Source organism: Sapajus apella, unplaced genomic scaffold (assembly GCF_009761245.1).
Source record: "Sapajus apella isolate SASKATOON/1434 unplaced genomic scaffold, GSC_monkey_1.0 scaffold114, whole genome shotgun sequence".
Classification (NCBI taxonomy): domain Eukaryota; kingdom Metazoa; phylum Chordata; class Mammalia; order Primates; family Cebidae; genus Sapajus; species Sapajus apella.
The window spans coordinates 2,229,923-2,256,159 of record NW_022437054.1 but is presented as its reverse complement, the minus strand read 5'-3'; the positions used below and the strand labels follow the sequence as shown (position 1 = coordinate 2,256,159).

The 26,237-nt window shown below is 39.7% G+C and overlaps 1 protein-coding gene across 5 annotated transcripts in view; it reads left to right on the top strand.

Annotated features, from left to right (window-relative positions):
* Positions 1-26,237, top strand: part of TNFRSF19 (TNF receptor superfamily member 19) — a 110,412-nt gene that overhangs the window by 22,371 nt on the left and 61,804 nt on the right. For all 5 annotated transcript variants that reach the window (XM_032260090.1, XM_032260086.1, XM_032260089.1 and 2 more), the window contains exons 3-4: positions 157-267; positions 24,734-24,912. In XM_032260090.1, the coding sequence (XP_032115981.1) occupies positions 157-267; positions 24,734-24,912 (290 nt within the window). The remainder of the gene's footprint in view (positions 1-156; positions 268-24,733; positions 24,913-26,237) is intronic.

Below are 26,237 nucleotides of genomic sequence, written 5' to 3'. Positions count from 1 at the left end.
AGGGTTTTTCTTCCTAAAGTGAAAATTGAATTGACCTCACTCTGAACCAATGTTTACATTCAGTGATTGTGTGACTAATATTGAAAATATTGTTTCTTTCTTGCAAAAAATATATTTAACATACTTTAAAATAACATTTTGTTAATTTTTTTTCAGTTGTGTAAAGTGACTTGTGAAACAGGAGACTGTAGACAACAAGAATTCAGGGATCGGTCTGGAAATTGTATTCCCTGCAGCCAGTGTGGGCCAGGCATGGAGTTGTCTAAGGTATACTGGATACATGGCAAAGTTGTGAATCTGTGTTTGTAAAATGCATTCTTTTAAACTAAATCCTTTGAGTTAATTATTAATGAAGCGTTGGATACCATGACCAAATTCTTTGATTATTATGTCACTTTAGCCAAATGTCACACAATTCCCCTTTTAATACTTTTGATTCGTGTGCGTTACTGAGATAAATAGGTTCTCAAACCCAGAATTCAACAGATGTCATTTTTTTATATATATTTTAAGATTTGTAGTATTTCACTTAAACAATAAAAATTTTTAAGGGTTATTTGCATTGATGAAGAACAACCAAAATTCCATTGAAGATTTAAAACTAAAGCATTGGGGGGTGACTGGCAAGATGGTGCAATAGGAACAGCGCTGGTCTACAGTTCCCAGCGAGATCAACGCAGTAGGCGAGTGATTTCTGCATTTCCAACTGAGGTACCTAGCTCATCTCATCTGAACTGGTCAGACAGTGGGTGCAGCCCACGGAGGGTGAGCCGAAGCAGGGTGGGGGCTTGCCTCACCCGAGAAGCATAAGGGATTGGGGAACTCCCTCCCCTAGCCAAAGAAAGCCACGAGGGACTGTGCCGTGAGGAATGGTGCATTCCGGCCCAGATACAACACTTTTCCCACGGTCTTCACAACCCGCAGACTAGGAGATTCCCTCTAGTGCCTACACCAGCAGGGCCCTGGGTTTCAAGCACAAAACTGGGTGGCTGTTTGGGCAGACACCAAGCTAGCTGCAGGAGTTTTTTTCATACCCCAGTGGTGCCTGGAACGCCAGCAAGAGAGAACTGTTACTTCCCTGGAAAGGGGGCTAAAGCCAGGGATCCAAGTGGTCTAGCTCAGTGGATCCTACTGGGCCCCCATGGGGCCCAGCAAGCTAAAATCCAGTGGCCTGAAATTCTCGCTGACAGCACAGCAGTCTGAAGCTGACCTGGGACACTTGAGCTTGGTCGGGGGAGGGGAGTCTGCCATTACTGAGGCTGGAGTAGGCAGTTTTCCCCTCACAGTGTCAACAAAGCCTCTGGGAAGTTCGAACTGGGCAGAGCCCACCACAGCTTGGCAAAGCCACTGTAGCCAGACTGCCTCTTTAGATTTCACCTGTGTGGGCAGGGTATCTCTGAAAGAAAAGGCAGCAGCCCCAATCGGGGGCTTATCGGTAAAACTCCCGTCTCCCTGGACAGAGCACCTGGGGGAAGAGGTGGCTATGACTGCAGCTTCAGCACACTTAAACGTTCTGCCTGCTGGCCCTGAAGAGAGCAGTGGATCTCCCAGAACAGCATTCAAGCTCTGATAAGGGACAGACTGCCTCCTGAAGTGGGTCCCTGACCCCCGTGCCTCCTAATGGGAGACCCCTCCCAGCAAAGGTCAACAGACACCTCATACAGAAGAGCTCTGGCTGGCATCTGGCAGGTGCCCCTTTGGGACGAAGCTTCCAGAGGAAGGAACAGGCAGCAATCTTTACTGTTCTTTCCTGGTGATACCCAGGAAAACAAGGTCTGGAGTGGACCTCCAGAAAACTCCAGCAGACCTGCAGCAGAGGGCCTGACTAGAAGGAAAACTAACAAAAAGAAAGGAATAGCATCAACATCAACAAAAAGCCCATCCGAAGGTCACCAGCATCAACGACCAAGGGTAGATAAATCGATGAAGATAAGTTAAATCTGGAAGCATTCTCTTTGAAATCCAGCACAAGACAAGGATGCCCTCTGTCACCACTCCTATTCAACATAGTATTGGAAGTTCTGGCCAGGGCAGTCAGGCAAGAGAAAGAAATAAAGTGTATTCAAATAGGAAGAGAGAAAGTCTAATTGTATCTGTTTGCAGATGACATGATTGTATATTTAGAAAACTCCATTGTCTCAGCCCAAAGTCTCCTTAAACAGATAAGCAACTTTAGCAAAGTCTCAGGATACAAAATCAATGTGCAAAAATTACAGGGATTCCTATACACCAATACGAGACAAACAGAGAGCCAAATCATGAGTGAACTCTCATTCACAATTGCTATAAAAAGAATAAAATACCTAGGAATACAACCTACAAGGGATGTGAAGGACCTCTTCAAGGAAACCACTGCTCGAAGAAACAAGAAAGGACACAAACAAATGGAAAAACATTCCATGCTCATGGATAGGAAGAACTAATATCTTGAAAATGGCCATACTGCCCAAAGTAATTTGTAGATTCAATGCTATCTTCATCAAGCTACCATTGACTTTATTCACAGAATTAGAAAAAACTACTTTAAATTTCATATGGAACCAAAAAAAAAGCCTGTATAGCCAAGACAATCCTAAGCAAAAAGAACAAAGCTGGAGGCATCACACTACCTGACTTCAAACTATACTACAAGGCTACAGTAACCAAAACAGCATAGCACTGGTATCAAAACAGATATATATACCAATGGAACAGAACAGAGGCCTCAGAAAATAATGCCGCACATGTTGTCAAACCTGACAAAAACAAGCAATGGGGAAAGGATTCCCTGTTTAATAAATGGAGTTGGGAAAACTGGCTAACCATGTGCAGAGAGCTGAAACTGGACCCCTTCCTTACAACTTATACAAAAGTTAACTCCAGATGGATTAAAGAGTTTAGCATAAAACCTAACACCATAAAAATCCTGGAAGAAAACCTAGGCAGTACCATTCAGGACATAGGCATAGGCAAGGACTTCATGACTGAAACACCAAAAGCAACGGCAACAAAAGCCAAAATAGACAAATGGGATCTAATTAAACTAAAGAGCTTCTGCACAGCAAAGGAAACTATCATCAGAGTGAACAGGAAACCTACAGCATGGGAGAAAAATTTTACAATCTATTCATCTGACAAAGGGCTAATATCCAGAATCTATAAGGAATGTAAACAAATTTACAAGAAAAAAACAACCCCATCAAAATATGGACAAAGGATATGAGCAGACACTTCTCAAAAGAAGACATTTATGCAGCCAATAAACATGAAAAAAAGCTCATCATCACTGGCCATTAGAGAAATGCAAATCAAAACCACACTGAAATACTATCTCAGGCCAGTTAGAATGGCAATCATTAAAAAATCTGGAGACAACAGATGCTGGAGAGGATGTTGAGAAATAGGAACACTTTTACACTGTTGGTGGGAGTGTAAATTAGTTCAGCCATTGTGGAAGACAGTGTGGTGATTCCTCAAGGATCTAGAACCAGACATACCATTTGACCCAGCAATCCCATTACTGACTATATACTCAAAGGATTATAAATTATTCTACTATAAAGACACATGCACACGTATGTTTGTTACAGCACTATTTACAATAGCAAAGACTTGGAACCAACCCAAATGTTTATCAGTAATAGACTAGATAAAGAAAATGTGGGACATATATGCCATGGAATACTATGCAGCCATAAAAAAGGATGAGCTCATGTCCTTTGCAGGGACATGAATGAAGCTGGAAACTATCATTCTCGCAAAACAGAGGAACAGAAAACCAAACACCACGTGTTCTCACTCATAAATGGAAGTTGAACAATGAGAACACATGGACACAGGGAAGGTAATGTCACACACCAGGGCCTGTCAGGGGGTAGTGGGGAAGGGGAGGGATAGCATTAGGAGAAATACCTAATGTAGATGATGGGTTGATGAGTGCAGCAAACCACCATGGCAAATGTATCTGTATGTAACAAACCTGCATGTTCTGCACATGTATCCCAGAACTTAAAGTATAAAATAATTTTTAAAAAAAGAAACACTAAAGTGTTGATAACAGAAAACATGAATGCCACACTTACTGGCACTTCTTTTTCTTAAAATGAATGTTAGCATTGCTAGTCAAGAAGTAGAGCCTGCCAGTGTCTTAAGTAAAGATGCTCAGAGATAGCAGGCATTTTCCAAACTAGAGCTTTGAACATTCCTTAGATAGTAGGTGTGTTACTACTGCTCTCACCACAGTGAGTATGTGTTACTCCCAGGAGCACTTTAAATATATTCATTTCAACCACTATTGCTAAGAAACTGTGTTATATCAGGACGTATTTCACAGTCTGGGATGTTCTGAAGCCTATTTTGTTTTTGTTTTTGTTCTTGTTTGTGAGCACGTTCAGAGCTATATATCCATTTGCTTTATTTGCTGATCTTTTAAAGATGTTGCTGGTTGTGGAGAAGCGATGTATTGTTTTAAATAAAACTTCAAAGCCTTTCTGTTAGAAAAGGAACAACAGATTTTTCTTTTTCTTTTAAGAGACTTTTAAAAGAGAAGTCCCTTTTCCCTACAGACTGCCATTATCTAATGTTGAGTCTTGTCATTCATAGATTTTTGATCAATGATTAACAAACAGCAGGAAACAAAGAATTATGCATTCCACAAGTGGCTCCTGGTAGATAGCTTTTCTCTCTGGCTTTTGTGTTAAATGAGTGGTGGCTTTTAGTATCCTGGGCTTTACATTTAGATCGAAACTGACTGATCTTCAAAGTCTGTGTGATATCTCATTAACGGTAACATCTCAACAGGTATTTTTCAACGCCTGTTGATTACAGTAACATGCACTTCAGACGCAGATTTTGCTGCGTCGGGTGTAAAAAGATTCATTTATGACATATCTAAGATCAGTAAACCAAGTAGTTAAAAATGCCATTACGCCCAAGAAGAAAATAGATTGCTGATGAAAAGAGCCAAACTCTGTAAAATATTTGAAGAGATTTATTCTGAGCCAAAAATGTGTGACCAGTGGCCTGTGACACAGCCTTAGGGAGATCCTGACAATATGTGCCCAAGGTGGGAGGGCTACAAGTTGGTTTTATTCAATTTAGGGAGACATAAGACATCACTCAACATTGGTTCTGTCTGGAAAGGCAGGACAACTGGGAGTAAGGAGCAGGTGGGAAAGGGTGATTTCAGCTCATAGATGGATTCCAGGATTTTCTGATTGCCTATTGGTTATTTTCTAAAGACCTGGAATCAATAGAAAGGAATGCCTGGGTTAAGATAAGGGGTTGTGGAGACCAAGGTTTTATTATGCAGAGGAAGCCTCCAGGTAGCCCACATCAGAGAGAATAGATTGTGTTTTCTTATCAGATTTAAAGGGTCTGTTTCATCAGTAATTCCAAAAGGGAGGAGGGTACCATGAGGCATATCTGGGTCCCTCTTCCCATCCTGGCATGAACTAGTTTTTCAGTTAACTTTGGAATGTCCTTGGCCTAGAGGGGGGGTCCATTCAGATGGTGTGGGGCTTAGAATTTTAATTTTGGTTTAAAGATGATGACATTTCGTTTCCTCAAATGTTCTTCTTTTTCCAAATCTCTGTGAAAATCTGAATGAAACTTTACAGATTCTAAGAGATGAGTAAATAATTTCTAAGAAATTACTGTCTTCATCCTTTGAATCTGCAGAATATAACCTTAAGGTAACTTTTGGAGAATCAGACCAGATGATGAAAGTCCTGTGAGCCTTATTACTATTTTTTTTTAATTAAGAAATCATTTTCCAGTTTCTGGTTTCATATATATGAGGAATTTAGAGGTTGCCACTCTATCCCAACAGCAAGTAAAAAGCTGAACAAACTGAAAAGTCTGCAGCTCTTAGATCTGCAAGAGAAGTGAGGTTGCAAGCAGCTACAGAGAATCACAATACACTGCTGCATAAGCCTCCCCGCGAGCCAGCACCGTGGTAGGAAACCTGCACTGTTATTGACAGACTGCTCCAGCCTAGGTTTGGAAAAGTCTGAGAGTTAAAAACTTCAGGAGGACCCACTCATAGAGCGCCCTCCCTTGCTTTTGTGAGTTTTACCTCTGGGAACTCAAACAGATTCTCACAGTAAATGTCAAAAAAAAAAAAAAATCCCCTTGTTTTTCTGACAGGGGAGGCAGAAAAGGAACATTTTGAAATATGCTAGAGCACTTTGTTTTTCTTGACTGCCCTCAAGCGAAATGCAGACACCAGAGGCTCACCTGCCGGGGCTTTATTAGAGCCTAACTGAGCTGGGGAGGGGAAATACTGCCTCAGCCTGCTGCAGCCATTCTCTCCCATTGAAAGGTGAACAAGCAACTGAGAGGCACTGGGGAAGCTTGCAGTCCAGAGGCACAGGCCTGCACAGAACTATGGAAAGCTGCTCTTTCCCCCACATCTCACCTTCACATTACTAAAGACCTGTTTACAGCAGCGCCTTGTACCCAGTGCATCATCTATGACATTTAACAAAAATGTACAAAGCATACTAAAAGGCAAAAAATACTATTTGAAGAGACAAAGCAAGCATCAGGACCAGCCCTGGCAAGGAACGTGAAATTATGGGACAGAATCAAGAACAACTGATTAATATGCTAATAGCATTTATCATTCATATGCTAATATTAATATGCTAATCTGAGAAAGGAACAGAAGAAATATTTGATACAATAATGACTTAGAATTTCCCCAAGTTAATGCCAGACACCAAACTACAGATCCAGGAAACTCAGAGAACACCAAGCAAGGTAAGTGACAAAAAACGACACCAGTTATATGATGTGCAAATTGCAGAAAAACAAAGAAAAAACCTTGGAAGAAGCTAGAGGGAAAAAAAACGCCATATGTACTCACGGGCAGAGATAAGAATGACATCTGACTTTTCCTCAGAAATCATGCAAGGCAGAAGAGAGTGCAATGAAACATTTAAAGTATTGAGAAAAAAATCACCTAAAATTCTGTATCCTGAGAAATTATCCTTCAAAATTAAGGACAAATAAAGACTTTCTCAGTCAATTGAGGGAATTTGTTATGAGTAGACCTGCCTTGTAAGAAATGTTAAAAGAAGTTCTTTAGACAGGAGGAAAATAATATAGGTCAGAAACATGGATCCACATAAAGAAAAGAAGAGCATCAAAGAAATGCTGAGTGCAGGTAAAATAAAAACTTTAATTTTCCTATTCTTAATTGATATAACAGATGATAGTGTGTTGGAACTAATAATAGCAACAGTGTATTTGACTGAGTATGCTTGTATGTGTATAGGCACACACATAGAGGTAAAATGAATTACAGCAATGATACAAAGTATGGGAAGGAGGAATTAGCATCATTTTGTTATTATAAGGCATTCACACTACCTATGAAATAGTACAGTGTTAACTGAAAGTAGGCTTGGACTGCTTATAAATGTATAGTGCAACCTCTAGGGCAGCCATTAAAAAAAGTGTAAAAAGAAGTATAACTGATATACTAAAAAAGGAGCAAAAATGAAACCATGTAAAATGCTCTATTAAAATTGTAAAAGGGAAAATGTGGAAGACAAAAATGAGAACAAGTAACAAGGGCAACAAATAGAAAACAGTAATAAATATGGTAGCTCTTAACCTAACTATATCAATAATCATTTTCAGCATCAGTGGTCTGAATGTACCAATTTATAAGCAGAGATTGTCAGAGCAGGTCAAAAAACAAGATCTACCTCTGTGATCTACAAGAACCCACTTCAAATATAAAGATATACATAGATGAAAAGTAAGTGGATGGAGAAATATATACCATGCTAACACTAATCAGAAGGGCAGAAGTAGCTATATTAATTTCAGACAGAGCAGACGTCAAAGCAAAGGCAGGTGTCAGGAATGGAGATGGACATTACATAATAATAAGGGGTATAATTCTCTAAGAAAGTATAACAATCTTTAAGGGGTATGCCCCTAGCAACAGAGCATCAAACCATGTGGGATAGAAACTGATAGAACTACGAGGAGATACAGATAAATCCTCTATTGTAGTTGGAGACTTCAACATTATCAGAAATAGACAGATTCAGCAGGCAGTAGGTCAGTAAAGACGTAGTTGTTCTCAACACTGTCAATCAACTGGATATAACTGATATCTATAGACAACTTCATTCAGCAACAGCAGAAGATACATTATTCTCAAGCACTCATGGAAAATTCACCAAGCTAGAGCACTCTTGGGGCCATAGAACACCTTTACAAATTTAAAAGCATAGAAATCATACAGTGTCTGCTGTCAGATCACAGCGGTATAAAACTAGAAATCAATAGCAGAAAGATAGCTGGAAAAATTCTAAAATACTTGGAGATTAAGAACACACTTCTAAATAACACATGAGTCAAGGAGGATACTGCAAGATCAGTTTTAAAATATTTTGAACTAAATGAAAATGAAAACAGAACTTACGAAAAATTGTGGGATGCAGTGAAGCAGTGCTCAGAGGGTATTAAAGGCACATATTAGAAAAAAGAAAGACCCAAAATTGGTGGTCTAAGCTTATACCTTGTAAAACTAGAAAAAGAAGCTCAAATTAAATTCAGAGTAAGTGGAATAAAATAAATAATTACTATTAAAGCAGAAATCAATGAACTGAAAAACAGAAACTTAGTAGAGAAAATCAACAAAACCAAAAAGTGATTCTTTGAAAAGATCAATAAAATTGATGATTCTCTAACTAGGCTTACTTAGAAAATAAGGGAGAGGACATGAATTACTAGTATCAGAAATGAAAGCATGGACATCACTACAATGACATTAGAAATGCTATGAACAACTCAATGCCCACACATTTGGTAATCTAGATGAAATGGATCAATTCCTTGAAAGATGCAATCTGACAAAGCTCACACAAGAAGAAAGCCACACTCACTATAGGCTTATATTGACTGAAGAAATTGAATAAATAATTAATAAACTTCCAAAACAGAGAGCACCAGTTTAAAGTGAATTTACTGGTGAATTCTACCAAAACATCAAGAAGAGATTATACAGAGAGATCCAAGATGGCTGATCACTAGCAGCTCGGGATTGTGGCTCCCAGTGAAAGCACAGAGAACGAGAAGACGCTGCACTTTTAGACAAATTTTGTTGCTCACGGACCAGGAGATTCCTAGCGGAGGAGCCACAGGGGTAGCCAGTGCAACTCTTGTGGCCGGCGCAGCGGTTTTGCTGGCACCCCAGTGCGGTGGTTCTTGGTGCAGAGTAAACAGGACTAGGTCCCCTTTTGGTCGACATTTGGAGCTGCGGGAAGGCAGAGTCACCTATTCAACTGATTGAAAAAGGGACTCAAGATGGAAGCCAGACCCGAGATTCCCAGGCAGAAAAGCACCACGAATCTTAACGCTGCTGTTTTGGTGCAGTGGGTTGCTCAGATTCCAGCACTGGGAATCAACAAGTTGGACGTCCACCCAGAGACCTAATTTGAAAGTCAGTAATTACAAAGATGACAGGTGGATAAATTTACAATGATGGGAAGAAACCAGCGTAAAAAGGCTGAGAATACCCAAAATCAGAATGCCTCTCCCTTTGCAGGGGACCACAGTTCCTCATCAACAAGGGAACAAGACCTGATGGAGAATGAGTGCGTTCCATTAACAGATTTAGGCTTCAGAAGGTGGATTATAAGAAACTTCTGTGAGTTAAAAGAACATGTTCTAGCCCAATGTAAAGAAACTAAGAACCTTGAAAAAGGGTTTGACGAAATCCTAACGAGAATAGACAATCTAGAGAAGAATATAAGTGAATTAATGGAACTGAAGCATACAATACGAGAAATCCGTGAAGATGCACAGGTTTTAACAGTTGAATTGATCAAGGAGAATAAAGGATATCAGAGGTCAAACACCAACTTAATGAAATGAAACGAGAAGACAAGATTAGAGAAGAAAGCAAAAAGGAATGAGCAAAGTCTCCAAGAAATATGGGACTGTGTGAAAAGACCTAATTTACGTTTGATAGGTGTACCTGAATGTGACGAAGAGAATCAATCCAAGCTGGAAAATACTCTTCAGGATATTATTCAGGAAAACTTTCCTAACCTAGTAAGGCAGGAAAATACTCAACTTCAGGTAATACAGAGAACACCACAAAGATATTCCTCAAGTAGAGCAACCCCAAGACACATAATCCTTAGATTCACCAGGGTTGAAATGAAGGAGAAAATTCTAAGGGCAGCTAGAGAGAAAGGTCAGGTTACCCATAAAGGGAAGCCTATCAGACTCACAGTAGATCTCTCAGCTGAAACCCTACAAACTAGAAGAGAGTGGGGGTCAATATTCAATATCCTCAAAGAAAAGAATTTTCAACCCAGAATCTCATATCCAGCCAAATTAAGCTTCATAAATGAAGGAAAAATAAAATTTTTCACGAACAAGCAAGCACTCAGAGATTTCATCACCACCACGCCTGCTTTACAAGAGCTTCTGAAAGAAGCAGTATACACAGAAAGGAACAACCAGTATCAGTCACCCCAAAAACTTACCAAAAGGTAAAGAGTATCTCCATAATGAAGAATCCATATCAACTAATGGGCAAAATAGCCAGCTAGCATTAAACGACAACATTAAACTCACAAATATCAATATTAATCCTAAATTTAACTGGATTAAATGCCCCAATCAAAGACACAGACAGGCAAATTGAATAAAAAGTCAAAACCCATTGGCACACTGTATCCAGATTCATCTCATAAGCAAGGACACACAAAGACTCAAAACAAAGGGTTGGTGGAAGACCTACCAATCAAATGCAGAGCAAAAAAAAAAAAAAAAAAAAAAAGAAAGAAAGAAAACAGGAGTTGTAACTTTCGTCTCTGACAAAATAGACTTTAATAGTAACGAGGACTAAAAGAAACAAAGAAGGACATTACATAATGGTAAAAGGATCAATGCAACAACAGGAGTCAATGATCATAAATATATACGCACCCAATACAGGAACACCCAGATACATAAGACAAGTTCTTAATGACTTATAAAGAGACTTGGACTCCCGCACAATAATAGTGGGAGACTTTGACACCACATTGTTAATATTCGACGGATCAATGAGATAGAAAATTAACAGGGACATCTATGATTTGAACTCAGACCTGGAACAAGTAAACTCAGTGAATATTTATAGAATTCTTCACCCCAGGTCCACAGAACATACATTTTTCTCAGTATCATATTACACCTATTTTGAAAGTGACCACATAATTGGAAGTAAATCACTCTTCAGCATTTGCATAGCACTTCACAGACTTAAATGAAATATTGGTTGGCTCTTTGTTATTTTCTTCCCTTATTCCTTTCTGTCTCCGCTGTTAAGCACAATTATCGGCATAAAAGAGATTATTAATACCTATTTTTAGATTGCATTTCAGCCTGGGCAATAGAGCAAGACTCCTGTTCTCTCTTCCCCTTTCTATCTCTTTCTTTAAAAAAAAAAAAACTCTCTCTTTCTCTTCCTTTCTCTCTTTCTTTCTTTTTTTCCTTTTTCTTCTTTCTAAAACAGACAAACAAACAACAAAAAAAAACCTCATCTCTAAAAAAATTAAAAATAAACATAGAATTAGCATGTAACTAGCAATTATCTTTCTAGATAAATGCCTAAAAGAATTGAAAATAATAATTCAAATAAAAACTTGTATCTGAATGTCCACAGCAACACTATTCACACTAGCCAATAGGCAGAAACAACCAAAATGTGTGTCACTGATGAGTGGATAAACAAAACGAAGTGTGTTAATACAATGAGAATAGTATTTGGCCATAAAAAGGAATGAAATACTGATTGATGCTGCAGCATGCATGAACCTGGGGGGGAAAAAAAAAGAAAAGATTATACAAATTCTCCATAATTTCTTCCAGAATATAGCAGAGAAAATACTTCCTAATTCATTCTGTGATGCCAGAAATCACCCTAATGCCTAAACCAAAGACTTTACAAAAAAACTATAGACCAATATTTCTCATGAACATAGATATAAAAATTTTCAACAAATATTAGCAAATTGTATTCAATGATGTATTTTAAAAAATTATACACTGTGACAAAGTGGGATTTATCCCACATACACATGGCTGGTTCAACATTTGAAATTCAGTTAATGTAATCTGTCACATCAGTGGGCCAAAGAGGGAAAAAAATCACATACAGCAGTAAGTGCACAAAAAGCATTTGAAAAATCTAACACCCATTCATGATCAAAAACAATAATAAAACCTCTCAGTAAACTAGGAATGGAAAGGAATTTCCTTTGTTTGGCAAAGAATTTCTACAGCAGCAACAACAAAACCAAAACTCTAGAGTTGACATACTTAATGATGGAAACTAGAAGCTTTCTGCTAAGGCCAGGAACAAGGCAAGGATGTTCCCTTTCTCTACTCATTTTCAACATCATACTAGAAATCCTAACTCATACACCAAGACAAAAAAAAAAAAAAGGAAATAAAAGGTAAACCCATTTGGAAGGAAGAAATAAAGTTCTTCTTGTTCATAGATGGCATGATCATCTATGTAGAAAATGCAAAAGAATTAACAGAAAAACTCTTGGAATAAATAAGCAATTATAGTAATATTTCAGGATACCTAGGTCATGTACAGAAGTCAGTAACTTTCATATGTGTTGGCAATGAACAAGTGGGATTTGAAATTTAAAAAAGTATCATTTATATTAGCACTCTCCAAAAATAAAATACCTAGGTATAAATCTAACAAAATATGTACAAGATTTTTACGAGGAAAATTGCAAGACTCTGATGAAAGAAATAAAAGAAGAAATAAATAAATGGAGAGATATTCCATGTTTATGGATAGGAAGATTCAATATTTTCAAGACGTCAGTTCTTCTCAACTTAATTTATAGATTCAGTGGAATCCCAATCAAAATCCCAGCAAGTTATTTTGTAGATATTGACAAACTGATTTTAAAAGTTTATATGGAGAGGCAAAAGACCCAGAAAAGTCAACACAATTTTTTAGAAGAAAAAGTTGGGGGATTGACACTATCCACATCAAGATTACTGTAAAAATACAGTAATCAAGACAGTGTGATGTTGGCAAAAGAATAGACAGATCAATCAATGGAACAGAATAGAGAGCCCAGGAATAGACCCAGGTAAGTATAGTCATCTGGTCTTTGGCAAAGGTGCAAACAATATGATGGAGAAAAGATACACTCGTCAGCAAATGGGTCTAAAACAACTGGACATCCACATGCAAAAAATCTAGACACAGACCTAACTCAAAACAGGTCACAGACCTAACTGTGAAATACAAAGCTATAAAACTCCTAGAAGATTTTCTCTAGAAGAACTTGGGTTTGGTGATGACTTTTTTATATGACACCAAAGGCACAACCTATGAAAGAAAGAATTATTAAGCTAGACTTCATTAAAATTAAAAATTTCCACTCTGCCTAAGACACTGTTAGGAGGAGGAAAATACAAGCCACAAAATGGTGGAAAATATTTGCAAAAGATATCTGGAAAAAGGACTGTTATTCAAAATATATAAAAAATTATTAAAATACAAAACGAAGAAAACAAACAAATCTGATTTAAAAATAGGTAAAAGACTTTAACAAACAACTCACTAAAGAAGATAAACAGATAGCAAATAAGCATATGAAAAGATCCTCCATATATAGTATGCATAAGGAAAATGCAAATTTAAGCAAAAATGAGATACTGCTATGCACCTATTAGAAATCCAGAATCCGGAACACAGACAACACCAAAGGCTGTCAAGGATGTGGGGTAAAAGGAGTGCTCATTCCTTGCTAGCAGGAATGCAAAATGGTACAGCCATTTGGAAGACAACTTGGCAGTTTCTTACAAAACTAAGTATACTCTTGGTATTTGATCCAGCAATTGTACTCCTTAGTATTTTATCAAAGGAATGGACACTTAACGCTTATACAAAAACCTGCACACAGATGCTTATAGTAGGTTTATTCATAATTACGAAGACTTGGGAGCAACCCGGAGGTACTTTAGTAAGTGATGCGTAAATAAGCTGTGATACATCCCTGCAATGGAATATTACTCCGCACTGAAAGGAAATGAGCTGTCAAGCCATGAAAAGACAAAGAGGGCCTTAAATGCACATTACAAAGTGAAAGAAGCCTATTTAAAAAGTCTGCTTACTGTATGATCACAACTATATGACACTCTTGAAAAGGCAAAAGTACGGACGAAGTAAAAAGATCACTGGTTGCCAGGGTAAGGGTGACGGAGGGCTGAATACGCGGGGCATGGGGAATTTGTAGGGCAGGGAATCTACTACTTTGCATGATACCGTAATGTCGGATGCATATCATTCTATGTTCAAACTCACAGAATGTAACAAGAATAAACCCTAATGTTAACTGTGGAACTTAGGTGACAGTGATGTGTTCATGGATTGTAACGAATGTACCATTCTGGTGCAGGGTGCTGATAAAATTGAGGCTCTGTGTGTGGCGGGATAAGGCAGGGTATATAAGGGCAAGCTCTCTACCTTCCTCTCAATTTTGTTATGAGCTTAAAAACTGTTCTAAAAATTGTGTTTATAAACGGAAATAATCCATCTTCTGAGAACACTCTCTGATACTAGGTGCTGTATTTCACATACCTATGGCTATCCAGAAGAAATATTTTTCTCTAGATAGCAATTTTCCTTAAGGATTAAAACAACTGTTCCCCTCTGTGAGGGAAGCAGTGAAAGGGAAGCAACCAGAACAATTCTGCCTTTATGTACTCGTTTCATTTGTTCATCTTCTGTTTCAGTATTTATTATAATTTTTTTTTGAAAAAAGAACAGGACAAATTGAGTGAGCAGCAATAAAAGTAAAGGTAATAATGTCAGTGAAAAATGAGATCTTAGGACCCACCCGCCTGCCCTGAGCTGTCCACCTGGAAGCCCGTGTTGTTCAGCTTTTCTTCCCGTGTATCTACAGAGCACCCAGCTCCTGACACACACAGTAACTGAGTGAACAAATCAGTCAATCTCAAATGTTTCTTGGAAAAAAAAGTGACACTTAAATCTAGTACTATAAAAATGAATGAATTTGCATATGTTATAAATCACATATTTTGCTAATTCTTTTATCTTAGTTTTAGCTCATAATAAATAAAATCAGCAATTTAACTTTGCTAATGCTCTAACATACAACAGAGAGACAAAGGATTCAAACATACAAATGAAAACATAAATACATTTTTATTTTCCACTTCACTTAAGTCAGAGAGCTTGAACTTTTTACAAGTAATTACTTTAAGGTTAGATATTTTTTAATTGTCCATTCATGAATTTGCAATTTCTTCTTTTCATTGTGCCTTTTGCAACAGCATATGTCTTTCAGAGGAAAGAAAAATAAGTTTTGAGTATATTAAAGTCAGATAAATCACAGAAATTAAAATTACATTTAACTGGCTAATTCTCACTTCTAAGCTTTACAAATCAAAGGAGAATTTAGTCATTTGATTAAGACTAAGCTTTAAAATTTTTTTCAGAAAAGTACATTTATAAATAATCTTTTTTTAAACTTGAGATATTAAATATATAGTTTGGGCCGGACATGGTGGCTTACCCTTGTAATACCAGAACTTTGGGAGGCCAAGGTGGGTGGATTGCCTGAAATCAGAAGTTCAAGACCAGCCTGGTCAACATGGTAAAACCCCATCTCTACTAAAAATACAAAAATTAGCCAGGCATTGTTGCAGGCGCCTATAATCCCAGCTACTCGGGAGGCTGAGGCAGGAGAATCACTTGAGTCTGGGAGGCAGAGGTTGCGGACAGCCAAGATCGCACCACTGCACTCCAGTCTGGGTGAAAAAGTGAGACCCTGCCTCAAATAAATAAATAATAAATTAATTAATAAATAGATAAATAAATAGTTTAGAGGGATACCTTTTAATTTGTAATTAAGTCTGAGAGCCCTTACCTTTTTGACTGAGGCTTAGAATTTTGGTTACCTGTGGTATTTGATATTTTGAAAGCATAGTAAACAAAACTGTTTAAAGTTATGAAAAATAAGAAAAGCTAGACCAAATTATTGATATGTACAACTGAAGTTTTTTTATATTGAGGATAAAAAGCACATTTTTTTTTTTTTTTTGAGACAGAGTTTCACTCATGTTACCCAGGCTGGAGTGCAATGGCGCGATCTCGGCTCACCGCAACCTCCGCCTCCTGGGTTCAGGCAATTCTCCTGCCTCAGCCTCCTGAGTAGCTGGGATTACAGGCACGCGCCACCATGCCCAGCTAATTTTTTGTAGTTTTAGTAGAGACGGGGTTTCACCATGTTGACCAGGATGGTCTCGATCTCTTGACCTCGTGATCCACCCGCCTTGGCCTCCCAAAGTGCTGGGATTACAGGCTTGAGCCACCGTGCCCGGCCCAAAAAGCACATTTTTAATAGGCCATTAGCATTTTCAAATAACCTTTAACATTATGTTACTTGTTTCTCTGTATTAAAGGTATCTTAAAACTTCTGACATTTTCTGTTCTCCAGTTCATCTGTCTAAAATAGCACTCTCTGCGTCATGAGGTTCTTTCAATTACAAACATGTATCTGTGCCTTAAAACTAAAGCTTGAAAGTGCTTTGGTTAAGCAAGTATAGTTAAACTTTCCATCTGCGGTTTTATTACTCCTAATTATTATTTTCTTTGGAAGGCATTCAATTCTATTTTTTCCCAAGGTGTCTGAGCGTCCCTTCCCATTGTTAGTTAGGTTTCTTCCATAAAAATGTGTAGTCAGGGCTGGCTGGGGCTGCTGGAATCGTATTCTTGGCCTCTTTTCACTTCCTTTCAATTATTAGATATTAAGAAGTCTGCACAGCAGCTCCAGGTCCACCAATGCTGTTGTTGACTTAGATTGATGATACCGTTCCCTTCTTTGGCCACTTTTAAAAGATTGCTTATTTTAACTGTTTACCTTGGGCTATGTTCACATAAATGACATCTCTTAACATAAATATGAACTATCTCTTGTAATACATATTATGCAACTAAGATAATATTGGCTGATTTTTCATACAGTGAGCCAGGTATCGTGTGTTTTTTTGAGACAGAGTTTCGCTCTTGTTGCCCGATCTTGGCTCACTGCAACCTCTTGGGTTCAAGTGATTCTCTTGCCTCAGCATGCAGAGTAGCTGGGACTACAGACGTGCGCCACCATGACTGGCTAATTTTTGTACTTTTAGTAGAGACAGGGTTTCACAATATTGGCCAAGATGTTTTTATTCTCCTGACCTTGTGATCCACCTGCCTCGGCCTCCCAAGGTGTTGGGATTACAGGCGTGAGCCACCGCGCATGGCCAACATATGTTTTAAATAGGGAATATAACCATCCCCATCTTACGGACAGGGAAACTGAGGTACAGTAGTTCGTTGATCTGTCCGTTGTGCTAGTAAGTAACAGTGTGGTAGGAAGGAGTGATGGAGCCACATGGGGGTAGTGATCTCCTGCTCGTTTTGTAAATGGCCTAGTGCAGTGCTCTCTGATAGAACTGTCTTTGATGGTGGAAGTGGTCTCTATCTGCTCTGTCCAGTATAAGAGCAACTAGTCACTGAGGTTACCGAACACTTGCAGAATTTTATTGCATTTTGATTGATTAAAATTAAATGAGGCCACATGGGGTCTGGCTATTGTGTTGGACAGTACGACTCTAGAATGATTAACTTTCTTCCAGCAATTCTGGCATGGGACCAGCCTCTAAAACAAGGAGATGCCAGAATCATATTGACCTAACGCCCATGCACCATGGGAGCTGCCTTGTGGTCAGCCTTCCTCCTGCCCTTCCTTCTCTGAGCTGCCGTCGACCATGCCACCGGTTCCCGACCCATCTGTTTCCAGTCCTCCATGCTCCTCAGGCCAGATGCTGTTCGTTCTGAGCAGGCGTCCTTCACTAGCTCCTTTGCTCCCCTCCCTGAAAGCCCCAAGCAGCATCTCTTCCCATTCAGTTCTTTTATAGCAATTCTGTCCACATTTTTGGGAAAATATAGGACAGGTCGCTGATCATGTGGAGTCTGAGGATTTAATCCCATTAAGCCATATTTACCCTATCTCTCCTCCACTACGGGATTTCATTTTTGAAAGTGTATGAAAAAGAGAATTCAGAATGTTTTTCCTACTTCAGAGTCAAAAAATACAAAACCTGGTTCTCGGTGCCCCGTAAGTAGTACCTGCTGGGCCTTCTGAGCCATAAATACGGTGAGGGTTACTCGGCCATCAGGCACCCTTTCAGCTCCCGAAAATAAACCTAGCTTTGGGATATGTGGGAGTGGATGATTTTTGTTTTCCTGTAGTAACCGCATTAGACTTTTAATTCTTACTGCCTAGAATTCACCCAGCCCCATCCCATCCTCCTCCCCGGTATTAATGCCAACAATGTACTTTTAACATGATCACTTCGCAGCAGTAAATCAGAAAACTAGTTTTTGCATGAACCACTTGAAACAGGCTTCAAGTCTCTGGCACAGTTTTCAAAGTAAGCTTTTCTAACCAGTTATTGGGAGAACTTGAGTTAATGTGAAAAAATAGACTCTTGTAAACAACAACATACTTTCCTCCCATGGGGCGTGCCCAGCTTCATATTTCTGGAGATGTTTACATTTTTGAAAACTGTTTTTGTCTCTGTGAGGAAAGTTAAAAAAAAATTTAATGTAATTTGCAAACATAAAAAATGAGATTCGTTTCTGCCATTTAATTACAGTATTGCTCACTTTATTTATGTTTAATTATAGCTGATCTAGCCCAGGGAAAGTTGTCAGATATTAACAAGCTCTTGCTTGTCAGTTTTCTCTAAAAAACTCAAGCACAGATTTTCAGAAACTGAAAGTTGAGGGGAAATATCTCTTCAGTGTTGTTTTATTAAAGGAAATTAAAAGTTGATTTCTAAGCACCAGCAAAATAAATCTAATTTGTCATTTCCATTTACATGCCCTAGATTTTCCCTCCAAATAACTTCTCCATCCACATTTAAAATTTAACATTTAACTTTTAAAGTTCAAAGGACTGCGGTTAATAATGCACTGGCTGTACAAATAAACAGTGCTTTCGACCCAAGGCCCAGAATGTGTTTCCTGGATGACGAGGGTCTGTGAGTTCTCCCCTGTGGTCTGAAGAGCTGCTCCTCCCACCTGTAGGTGGTACCCATTTATGTTTTTGTTAAAGGCTGGATTTGCAGAGGCAGAAAAGAGAGAAGGGGATTTGGGGACTGTTTACTTTGAGTCGTTTTGCTACTGGAAAGCCACCAAATGTGGCTTAAAATGTTGGGCAGAGTGACAGAGCTGCTGCTGCCGCCAGCTTGGGTGGATGTAGCCCAGCTGCATCCAACCCTCTGCTGCCTTGGGACCAAGATAAGGAAGCCTGCTGACCCCACTCCACCCAGACATCCCCACCCCAGCCGACCCTGCCTGCCACCCTGCAGCCCAGGAGGACTGAATGCCCACACTGGAAGGGAACAATTGCTGGAGCCCTTACAAGCTGTTGCTCCCTAGGATTTTTAAAAAGCATTTAGGAAATACTGCCTTAAAGAATATTTGTTCATCCATTCATTTATCAGCAAGGATTTGTTTCTTATTCACTGGCCCATTATGTACCAGGCTTTTGGAAAGAAGAGGTGGAGGGAGGTGTCGGATACTATGGGTTGTTCACTTCTCATATGATTTTAGGAAGTAAGTAGGGATCCTATAATAATACCTTTTTATTGCATTATTATCTTATCTACGTATACATTTTCCCATCTTAAAGTTTATTGATAAACATATCTTCTCAGGGATTTGGGGATGTACTAGGTACTTCCTTCAAGCTTTTAACATGCCAGGTCATAATTTCAAGAATACAGGCTATCGAGTATTTTAAAGCAGAAAGGCATTTCTACCATTAATGTTAACGGTGGACCATGCTCCATAAACATAATCCCATGTCCCTCATGCTGAAGCCCAGGTTAATGATGGACATACTCTGCCTGTACTCTCTTTGCCCTCCCTTCACCAGACACACACACGCGCACACACACACGCGCGCGCGCGCACACACACACACACACACAGTCCTCCTTTTGCCATAACCATCTCTTGCCATGATGGGAGGGACAACCCTAGTGCAACTTGGAAAGATTCAAAGAAAACCCAGAGCTGGACAATGGAACAGCAGATTTTATTCAGGACTATTGCAGTAGAGGAAATGAAGGCTCGGTGTGGAACTGGGTTCCACTTCAAATACAGCATTGACAAGTGGGGATTGATAGCCAAGGAGCAGGGTGGGTTTGGGGGATGAAAAATCACGGAGAGGAACCGTCAGGGGTGAGGGACATTCTGGCTAAACTGATCTCACAGGATTCTTGCCGAAGACAGGCCAAGGTGACCAGACGTCACCTGGGGGATGGTGAGGGTTGAGGAACCTGAGAAGATGTTGAGCATGGCCAGATTTAGCCAGGATTTTGGGAAACTGGGCTCTTGAGAACAGGCCCCAACAAACAGTGGCTCATAGGAACCTATCTAGAGTTTGGCCAAAGAGAGAGCCCTTGTCAAAAGGTTAAACCCAAACCTAGCTCATTTCATTATTTATTCGCTTACTTGTCTGCCTGCAGCAGAAAATAATATACCTAGAGAAATTATTCCTTTCTATCCAAAAGTTATGCAGGAAAAACAAAAGATTTGATATTGTTTTTATTTGCTGCCTGGTTAGGTCATCTGATCAATACAAATGCAATGGGCCAAACCAAAATGGAGGCCCTCTCTGTGCCAGGACTTGGGGTGCAGTGGTCAGAACAGCTCCAGCTCCATCGATGCAAGGGAATACCCTCTATTTGCTGATATGGAGCACTCTCCAAGATGCATGGAGTGAGAAAATGAGAAGTCTAGTTGCAGAACAGTGTTAATTAAATACATGCACACACATTAGGAGGACATTTTTGGCAGGTTACCCCAAAACCTGTGTGGGGGGAGTGGGAAGTTAAAGACTAGGAATGGGAAGAAAGGTGAACTGTTTATTTTTTTTTAAACCTCGTGTGTGTAATAGTTTCTTAGTATACAAGTGGTAAAAAGAAAAGCAAAGCAAAGATCTCAGGCCAGGGTAGTGACACAGGACTGTGAAGGCAGTGTCAGTCTGTGCTAACCAGTGTCACCATTTGGAGGCTGTTGAGCTTCCCTTTCAGCTGTTTTGCCTCTTTCTTTTGTTCTTGGTAGTTATGTATTGAGCTTAATGGGGAAGATTTCAAGGCATTTCAACCACCCAGTTTTACTGAATGAAATGAAAACATCAAAGCAGACATTTATATTGGGGGTAATTTAATATTTATGTGCAGTTTATAGCCTGGATTACGAGTACTTACAGAGTCTGTGTTTAAGGTGCATTAGAAATACGACAGTCAACTCAAAAAGCGGTTGCTGTCATGGGCACCATTCTGTAATTTGATTCCTTGAAATCACCTCTGAATTTCTAGTTATATCATGTTTCCAGTTAATTCAGCATGTAGAATGGCCACTTCATCAATTTCTTAGACTTTTATGAGCTGAAGGCTATTTTTAATAGTTTCAAATTAATATTAAGCTTTCAAAAATATTATATTTTTGAAAACAGTAAATACTTCAGAGAAAATGTATTTTAAATACAATTTCCCAAATAGTCTCTATAAAAGTTTCCATGAGTATTTGGGATATGTTCAATTAAGTTTATTATTGTGTCAAAAACTAAGCACAAAGACCTCCCCACATTAAGCTATATGTTCATTTTCAAAAGAGATGTGACACTCAAACTGTTTAAGCCTGTGGGTTACTTATACAGTTTCTCAGTGTAGGGAGGAGGTGACTTGGAGACAGTCAGTAGGGCAGGGAGCGACAGTTGACTGACAGGCAGGGACACAGGGCTGTCTTACAGCATGGTGCAGCAGTTGACTCAGATCGGGTTGAATTAGAGTTTGTGTTCCATTAAACATTTTTTTTTTTTTAGAAAATTATGATTTCTTTTTGAAAGATTTTTAGTCAATAAAAATATCTTAGATGGAAATTCGGGTCTGATGTTACCTTTATTTCCAGAGAAGATTTATGATACTTGAATCAGCAAAGTTGGTTTATTGGGCCATCGAAAATCCGAAATTGTAACACTTATAGGTATAATTTGTTTAGAGAATGCGCATTCTGTGCTTTATTTAGAGTTTAGCAGCTTTATATGTTTCTCATTTATTCCTCACACAACCTTTAGGGCAGGTACTCTTATCCTCATCTCTCAGATGAAGAGAATAAGGGTCGGAGAATTCCTAAAGTATCTTGGCCAACAAGTGTCAGAGCTGGCATTGAAACTCATGTGTCTTTGGATCCATTGTAGGAAAACACATACTTTTTTCCTATATCAACCTGGCTTGAAACAGAATTTCAGAGGACATTTATTCCCAGTTGATCCACCTCTTCCTCTGCATTCTCCTTGCTCTTTCCCTTTGTTTTCTCTTCTCCTTCTCCTTTTCCTTTCCTTTGTTGTGTTTTAACTTGTACATGAGACTCTTACAGCCTCAAGCTGCCTAGATCAAAGTGAGATTTTGAAACACTCTCCTCTTGCCAGAGATGGCTAGCATGGGAACAATGTGGAGACCACCCCCAGAAGTCACGTGTACCCGTGCTTTGATCCCGACGGACTTTGAGAGTGGGAGGCTCTCTCCTGTACTTCAGAAAGCCTGTGCCTGCACACAGCTCTCCCAGCAACCAAAGTGCTCAGCAGAAACACAGCTGTCACAGCACAGAGCCAGAGCCACATGATTACCTCACAAAGACCCAGCACATGCCCAGAGAAATTCTTCTTGAATATGCATCTTTATTGTTTTCCTATTACAAGAGTAATGGATGCTTTCTGCAAAAATTAAATTATGTTTTGCAGAATTGTAAAACTTGAAAACACCCCATAATTCTAACCTTCCCCTCCCCTGAAAGAGGTTATCCCTTTTAACAGTCTTAAAGAAATTCTAACTTGTTAATCAGTTCTTTAAATCAAGTGTTGTTTTTCTCCCCCTCTCCTCTCTGTGTCTCTGATGTAGAACATTGTGTGGCTGGAGCTCTCAGGAGTGAGGAGGAGGCTGACCTTCCACCTTTTCCTCCTTAGTTCTTTGTTGTGTGCGTTCCTGATGTACGTTTGAAAGACAGGCAGAGTAATTCAAAGGAGGAAAGAAAGTATCACTCACCCAAAATGTGAATGAGTTAATTAGTAAGAATCTAGATGGAAGTGATTCCTCTGCATCCTTTGTTGAGTAATTTATTAAGTACAGGCAGGTCTACCCTTCAAGTTGGTTTTCTTTTAATTTTTGGTCAGTAAGTACTGCTTAGTTGATTTGTATATAAATATGGACGAAGAAATTAAAATATATAAATTTTACAGAAAAACGGGAATGTTGAACCAGGTGGGACTCGTATTCTAGCATCCAGGGTTTACAAATGAGGAAACTGAGATTTTGTGCAACCCCTCCTTCCTCTGTGGTGTCCAGTCTGCATCTGTGGGCTTGCCCAGCCTGCTGCCTGCGTGAGTGCCCTTCTTGCTCCTCGTAAGCCGCTGTTTTTTGTTAATGATGAGTGTTCTGTAGAAACCATCACAAAGATCAACAACAGGCGTTACCAACAGTGTATAGTCTTTCAGACACCTTCCTATGGGTAATACATATATGTATATATAAAATACCTGGCAGGCCCTATGGTATAGTGGTAATGAAATCTGACTCTGCAATTAGATGACATAGGTTCAAATCCTGGTTCTAACACTACTTCTGTCACCTAGCACAAGATACATAACTTCTCTGAAGCTCCCTTCCCCCAACCTAAGAAATGGAAAAAATGGCAGTGCTCCCCAAATTGGGAAGGAATATGGATTATTTAGATAATGGTGTAAAGTTTTTGGCCAAATGTTGGTACTTACATGAATGTTTTTGTAAACAATGGAATCATACTTCTAATTCTGTATTAAAATTTATTTGTAAAAAAATTGTCATGAGCACATCTCACATCTACATTCTTCTTTTTATGGTTGCATTACAGCTACGTTATACAATATGCTATAGTTTACTGAATTCTTGAACTTGTAGAAATGATTGTATGTAGGTCAAAGAGCCATTTGTTTGGCCCATTCTTGGAAAACAGTATGTTCTGATGTTCAAATCTAGAGAAGCTTGAGACCTTTAGTACCACAGCGTTTGTCTCAATAGGAAGTTAACATCTTTCAGCAAAAGTGTAAGACTCTTTCTACTGTCAGGAAATAGTAAATTTCTAACAATTTCAAGAAGCTCTCCATTTGGGCTGGTTTCTAGGCTTGTCCACTAATGAAAATTGTTACGAACTTATCCTCATTTTTTAAACTAACACCCCTGATATCAGAGTACTGATTTTCTGCCCTGGAAGTGAGTGTCGGAATGTTTCTCTGGCTTTAGCTTCTGAGCATGTACATGACTGGATTAATTAGAGGAGAAGAAAGTGCCATAATTCTTCCACCCACTGGTAGTAACTCAGCGGTGGGAGCCTGAGAGCCCCTTGATTATTCCCATGCTCGCAGCTTCTTGAATAAAGTGGATGACTAAGTGGACTTACCGTAGTAAGAGAGATCATTAGCAGTGGAAGACACATTTGAACTTGCTGAAAGAGCTGCCTTTGTGTCTAGGAAGACCGGCACTTGGTAATTATTAGACCAAGTCTTCGTTTCATCCCAGCGGTCTTTCCTTTTTCACGCTTGCAAAGTCTGAATAGCTTTCTATTGCCCGTTAATCCCCACAGGAATGTGGCTTCGGCTATGGGGAGGATGCACAGTGTGTGACGTGCCGGCTGCACAGGTTCAAGGAGGACTGGGGCTTCCAGAAATGCAAGCCGTGTCTGGACTGCGCACTGGTGAACCGCTTTCAGAAGGCAAATTGTTCAGTCACCAGTGATGCCATCTGTGGGGACTGCTTGCCAGGGTGAGTTGACCAGTTTCTTTCCCTTGTAATTACTTAATTAAGTAACTTTTAAAAAGGCAATCCCCTGTTCCATTCTAAACTGCAATGCATACTGATACTAACCTGAAGATGCTGGTGGAGTGTTTGTGACTTCTCTCAATATTAACGGCTGGATCCTCTGTGGTACCGCGCGCCATGCATGCAGCAGGCACTAGCTATAAATACAATGAATAGGCATGCTAACAAAGGATTTCTGTTATGAAAATCTAAGGAGTTCCTACAAATCAATAAAAAAGGAAACTTGGACAGAGTGACACATGAATGAACAGGCAACCCACAAAAGAGGGGACCCATGATGGCTAACCCTTGTTAGCCATCAGAGGAGTGCAGGTCATACCATTCAGCCATTCAGCAGAGATTTGCCCAGCCGCCATAGGCATTGCTTTACTTACTTGGGCTATGTCAGAAAATAAAGTGGCAAAGATCCCTGCCCATGGGGAGTTTATATTCTTATAGGTTTGTTTTTTTTTGTTTGTTTTTTTTGAGATGGAATTTCCCTCTTGTTGCCCAGGCTGGAGTGTAATGGCATAATCTCAGCTCATTGCAACCTCTGCCTCCTGGGTTCAAGCGATTCTCCTGTCTCAGCCTCCCAAATAGCTGGGATTACAGGCATGCATCACCACGCCCACCTAATTTTTTTGTATTTTTAGTAGAGACAGGGTTTCTCCATGTTGGTCAGGCTGGTCTCAAACTCCCAACCTCAGGTGATCCGCCAGCGTCAGCCTCCCAAAGTGCTGGGATTACCGCGCCTGGCTTCTTATAAAAAGTCTTTAAAAATATTTAAATGGTAAATAATGAAGAAGCAAATTATGCAGAAAGCAGATGATAATTGCTGTGGAAGAAGCCCTAAGGCAGACAGGGGTGATTGGACATGGCCACAGTGAGGGACAGGACAGTAACAGTGTTAGATTGGATCATCAGGGTGGGCTTTATTGCCAAGGTGAGATCTGAGCAAAGGCTTGAAGGAGACGAGGCACTGAGCCAAGCAGAGAGCTGGGGAAGAACACTGCGGACAGAAGGAGCCTGCAGTGAGAGGTTCTCAGGTGGGCATCCACTTGGTGTGGGTAAGAACTGTCAGCAGGCCGAGGGAGTGGCAGGGAGAGGGAGGAGTGCAGTACACAGAGACGCAGAGCAGGGGAAGGGGCGGGCAGGTGTGAACAAAGAAGCATTCAATGGACTTGTCAAAAAGGCAGCCAGGCCCAGGGAAAGGCCACACCTGGGCCAGGGGGAGCGTCAGGGAAGAGGGAGTCTAAAATTCTGACTGCTTCTAAGCAACGGTGAGATGG